This window comes from Orycteropus afer, unplaced genomic scaffold, assembly GCF_000298275.1.
Source record: "Orycteropus afer afer isolate SDZICR_OR568_19922 unplaced genomic scaffold, OryAfe1.0 scaffold00270, whole genome shotgun sequence".
Taxonomy (NCBI): Eukaryota; Metazoa; Chordata; class Mammalia; order Tubulidentata; family Orycteropodidae; genus Orycteropus; species Orycteropus afer.
Window position 1 is genome coordinate 478467 of NW_006921857.1, and position 5520 is coordinate 483986.

The 5520-nt window shown below is 37.6% G+C and overlaps 1 protein-coding gene across 1 annotated transcript in view; it reads right to left on the reverse strand.

Annotated features, from left to right (window-relative positions):
* Positions 1-2982, reverse strand: part of LOC103205112 (glycine cleavage system H protein, mitochondrial-like) — a 6550-nt gene extending 3568 nt beyond the window's left edge. Inside the window, exon 1 of the mRNA XM_007950380.1 lies at positions 2953-2982. Within this exon, the coding sequence (XP_007948571.1) occupies positions 2953-2982 (30 nt within the window). The remainder of the gene's footprint in view (positions 1-2952) is intronic.
* Positions 2983-5520: the final 2538 nt, after the last annotated feature.

The window sequence follows — 5520 nt, forward strand, 5'->3', positions numbered from 1 at the left end:
AGAGGTGGTGGGTGCTTTGGGAGGAAGAGCTGGAGGGAGGCAGCATGTCTGGCCTTGCAGTAATAGGCTTTGGGCTATTGATGGTGCTTCTATCTTCCTCTTGTGTTGTTAGAGGAGGTTGGAACATGTGGTCTCCCTGCCTTTTTAGCAGTTGGTTTCTGGATGATGTCGTCATGTATATTAATGGTTGGTAGTTGTTTGCTATCATTGTTTTTCTGTTGAGAGGACTCCCTTTAGTATCTCTTGCAAGGTTGGTCTGGTTTTAATAAATTCTCTTAATTTCTGCTTATCTGGAAATGTCCTAATTTCACCATCGTATTTGAGGGACAGTTCTGCCAGGTATATAATTCTTGGTTGGAAATTTTTCTCTTTCAGGCTTTTGTATATACCATTCCATTGCCTTCTTGCTTGCATGGTTTCTGGTGAGAAATCAGAGCTTAGTCTTACTGGTTACTCTTTGTAGGTAACTTTTTGTTTTTCTGTGCTGCTTTCAGGATTCTTTGTCTTTTGCTTTGGTGAGTTTGATGATGCTATGTCTTGGTGATATTCTTTTGGAGTCTTTCCTGTTTGGGGTTCTTTGGACTTCTTGAATGGATGTATTCTCATCTTTCATTGTATCAGGGAAATTGTCTTCCAACAAATCTTGGACAATTTTCTCAGTGGTTTTCTTTTTCTCTTCCTGTTCTGGAATTCCGATTACATGTAGGTTACTCCTGTTGTAAACCTTAGGCTTTCTTCATTTTGTTTTGATCTTTTTTCTGATTGGTCCCATTCCAAAGAAGTATTCAGGTGTTTGTCTTCAATCTCATTAATTCTGTCTTCCATTGATTCAGTTCTACTTCTTTGCCCTTTAAGTGGGTTTTCTATTTCTGAAAATTCAGTATTAATCTGTATTTCTCTCTGTAGATTATATGTCATTTCTAACTTTTAGTTTATTTTGTCATTTTGTTCTTGTATTTTCTTTTGAAATTGTTCTAGGGTTTTGTCTTTGTTTTCCTTAGTTCTGTCAGTGTTTTCCTCGATCTGTCTCTTAATCATTGAAAGTGCCTTAATATAATTCTTTTTCATTCCTTATGAGGGAGTTCCAATGGTGCTTCTTCCTCAGTGATGTGTTCTGGGTCTGTATCCTGCTCCATTGTTTCTCTTGCTTTATCTTGTTTATTTGTGTGGACTGTGATGCTCTGTTGTGTCTGAGACATTGTGACTTTGTTGTATTCATGTTTAATTTGTGATTGTATGTTGGAGTGATTTTCCCAAGATTTTTGTTTTGTTCATCTTCTTTTAGATGTATCTGATTACGCAGGGTACTGCGCTCATGTCTTCGCTAGTTGGCAGCACTTACACCCTCACCACCTGTCTTCTGGTGGGTGTGATAGAGAATGAGAGAGGCTGTACAGATGTTTGTTAACTGTTTGTGAAGAGCAGTTAAGGGTGAGTCAGGCTTTTATTGGTGGTCATGCATCATTGGTCAGTTGGTGCAGAAGGGGAAGCAGTGGCTCTCACTCAGTAAGTGGAGCTGCAGGAGGTACAGGTGTGATTGTGTCATATGGGCACAGTTGCTGTCTTCCATTCAGTTAGAGAAAAAGAACAATCAAACTATCATAAAAGTGAAATAAAGAGGACTAAAAGCACACACCACATAAACACACAGGAACAATCACCAAAAAGAGGGGGGGGGGGAAAAGAAAAATGAAGAAGAAAGGCAATAAATGAGAGAAAATATTTAAAGAAATACTTTAAAAAGCCAAAGGAAATATGCATATAAAAAGGAAAAAAAAAATCCCTGCACTGTCGGGGGAGAGGGGAATAAGAGAAATGAGGTAGAGTAGGAGAATGATTAAGAAAAAAATGGGAAAAATGAAAAAGGAAAAACAAGGAATGGAGAGAACCATAGGAAAGAAAAAGATGGGAACCACTAACCAGGAAGAAAGAAAAAGCTGAAAACTGGAATCTGGGAAGGGAAGAATAAAGAATAATAATAAAAAGGATGAAAAAAGAAAAAAAATAAGTTTTAAAACATGCAAAAACAAACTAAAAAAAAAAAAAAATCTGGGAGAGGCAGGGCACCCAGGTGGCATCAGAGCACATGGACTAGGATGGAGTTTCTGCTGGCCTAGAATGTGGGTGGGACTGAGGGATGGCTGCACCTCCATTCATCAAGAGGGTGTGGTGTATAAGAGTAACAAGGGGAATGTCATACCTTTCCAGTCCTTCATGCCAGGTATGTCCTTGCTATCCCTGACGAGTAGAGTATATTCTTAGGTTCCTGGAATCTGAGGGAATGCTGTTGCTTTAAATATCCAAAATGGTCCAACCGCTCATAAACATTCAAAATGGCTGCACTCTCTAGATAGCCAAAAGTCCACAGCTCAGCCCATCTCCATCTTCCCTTTTATTCACCAGCCAGTAGTGCAGTCTTCTGTGCAGCCCTTGGCTAGGATGGCTAATTTTTCGGTTAATTCTTAGGTTCTCACACCACTTGGCAATATCCAAGTTGTCTGTGTGTCCAGGAATGCTAACAGTCTGCAGGTCCGTAGTCTCCTTTTTTGGTGTTTTAATGCAGGTTCTTCTAGTAGTTGGAGTTTAGTCCACTTCTGTATCCTTCCTTTCAAAGCTCAAGTCTCCAGGATTATCTTCTGTATCTGTGTTAATTAGTTCCCCTTTTCTTTGTTGAAGAGGGTCTGTGTAGTTTCTTACCAGAACCTTGGCCCTAATTACTTTGGCATGAATAATTAGAATGGCCTCATGATTGGTCTTCCATCCTAATTCTTTTCTTTTTCTTTCTTTTTTTTTTTTACTTTAAAAACTAGAAATTTATTGTCTCACAATTCGGAAGGAAAGGAGCCCCAGTTCAGGGCATCAGCAGGGTCATGCTGTCTCCATCTACTTTAGGGGAAGATCCTTCCTTGTCTCTGCCAGTTTCTGGTAGTCCCAGGCATTGTTTGGCATTACTTGCTTTGGAGATAAATCTCGACACGGCATCTTACCCCTGTGTCGTCCTTCCTAATTCTAATGGATAGGTTCTTAACTTTTGTTTAGTGCTATGGACCCTTTAGGAGCTCTGGTAGCATAGTGGCTAAAAAAGCACTTGACTGCTAACCAGAAGGTTGGCGGTTCAAACCCACCAGCCACTCTTCGGAAGGAAGGTTGGGCAATCCTACTTCCATAGTGATACTGCCTTGGAAACCCAAGGAGGGGTGGCTATGAGTCGGGGCCAACTCGACGGCACATAACAGCAACAACAACAATGGACCCTTTGATTGTCTAGAGGAGACTGTGGATTCTGTTTAGAGTAACAAGTTTGAAAGAGAGAGGGAAAAAAATGAGTTACAAAAGAACCTGTTTAAAAATATATGTAACTACAAAGACATTTGTGCTTCAGTAATGTATGTCATTCTTTATTGATGAATTTAAATAATAATATTTAGTAGTGAATATAACTCTCATAATTTTTTATAGTCTTTTCCCATTCTTCTTTTTTTTCCCATCTTCTCCCATTCTTTTTTTTTTTTAACTATCATAATTTTGAAGTAATGTTTGTAGTTGATATTTTGAAATGCTCCACAGAAGAAAGATGGTGCAATCTACTTCCATAAAGATTTACTGCCTTGGAAACCTGTTGAAGGTTGCTGTGTGTTGGAATTGAGTTGATGGCAGTGGGTTTTGGTTTATAACAACTCTAATGTGATATGAAAATGTAATTTTCTGTTAATGATAAAAATTGCAGGTAACTTTAATACTATTATGGTAAGTTGTCCAGTCTTAATGAAAAACAAACAAACAAAAAACCAAACTCATTGCCATCAAGTCGATCAGTTTCATTGCAACCTTGGGTTTCCAAGGTGGTATCTCTATGGAAGTAGATTACCCAATATTCCTTCCAAGGAGTGGCTTGTGGTTTTGAACTGCCAGCCTTCTGGTTAGCAGTCAAATACCTTAGGTACTATGCCACCAGAGCTCCCAGTCTTAATGAAGGATATACTAAATTTTAATTACAGGTTAGTGAAAATAAAGATATAGGTAATATTTTTCCTATAGAAATTCACAGATTCCCTGAGATATATTGACTCTAGGGTAATAATTCTTGATTGTATTGTCTCCTGATTTCAATCTGTTCTATGTGTTTTTGTCTTAATACTGTACTTTTCTTCTCAAAGACTTTATTGTTTGCTGTCTGCTTTTTTTTTTTTTTAATCAAATATACTGAGGAGCATAATTTTCTTGTTATTCTACCTCATGGGGATTAAGACTGTTTTTTGGTTATTATCAGTAATATTGATAATGAACAGTCACGTTCAAACTTTTTTGTACGGACATATGTTTTCAGTTCTCTTGTATACCTAGGAGTACAATTGCTGGATCATATGGTGGCTCTGTGTTTAACTTCTTGAGGAACTGCCATACTTTTCCACTGTGGCTGCACTATTTTATATCTTCACACCTCATGCTTCTTAATACTTGAATTGTAAACCATTTTATGTATATGCTGCAATTTATTTGGTCACATATTGATTGATAATTAATTGCTGTTTTTGGGAATTATCAATACTAGAGTAGTGAGAAGACCATATACACCTTTGCACACCTTTTTAAACAATTAATTTCTAGAAGTGGAATTTCTGAGTCAAAGTGATTACACAACTCAATTTTGATACATCTTGTTAGATTGCCCTTCAGAAATGTGTATATGTTGTTGTTAGTTGCTTTCAAGTCAGCACCTACTCATGGCAACCTTATGCATAACCAAACAAAATGTTGCCTGGTTCTGTGCCATCTTTTTGATCATTGGTATATTTGAATCCATTGTTGTAGGTATTGTGTCAGTTCTTCTTATTGATGGTTTTGCCTTGTTTTCACAGATCCTCTAATATACTAAACATGATATCTTTTTCTAGTGATTGGTCTTTCTTGATGATTTTGCCCCAAGTAAGTGATCCAATGTCTTGCCATCCTCATGTCTAAAGAGCATTCTGGTTTTATTTCTTCTAAGCCTGATTTGGCCATGGTTCAGGCAGTCCACAATGTATTCAGTGTTGTTCACTAGCATCATAATTCAAACACTTCAATTCTTCTTCTGTCTTCTTTTTTCATTGTCTAGCTTTTGCATGCATATGAGGCTATTAAGAAGACCATGGCTTGAGTTAGGAGCATCTTAGTCATCAAAGTGGCATCTTTGCTTTTTGAAACATTTTCTCAAACTCTTATTTATTTACATAATTAGTAATCTTTATTAGTCTGATAGCATCAAGCCCCAAATGAAACTCACTGCCATCCAGTGTGTTCTGATTCATAGCAACTCAATAGGACAGAATAGAATTGCCCCACACGGTTTTCAAGACTGTAAATCTTTATGGAAGCAGACTGTCCCATTTTTATTGCATGGAGCAGTTGGTGAGTTTGAGCTACTGACCTTTTGGTTAGCAGCCAAATGCCTTAACTTACCATTGCACCAGCAGAGCTCCTGTAAAAATGCACATGCATGTTGAAATGTGCAATTACTTGCTTAATATTGGAGTTATT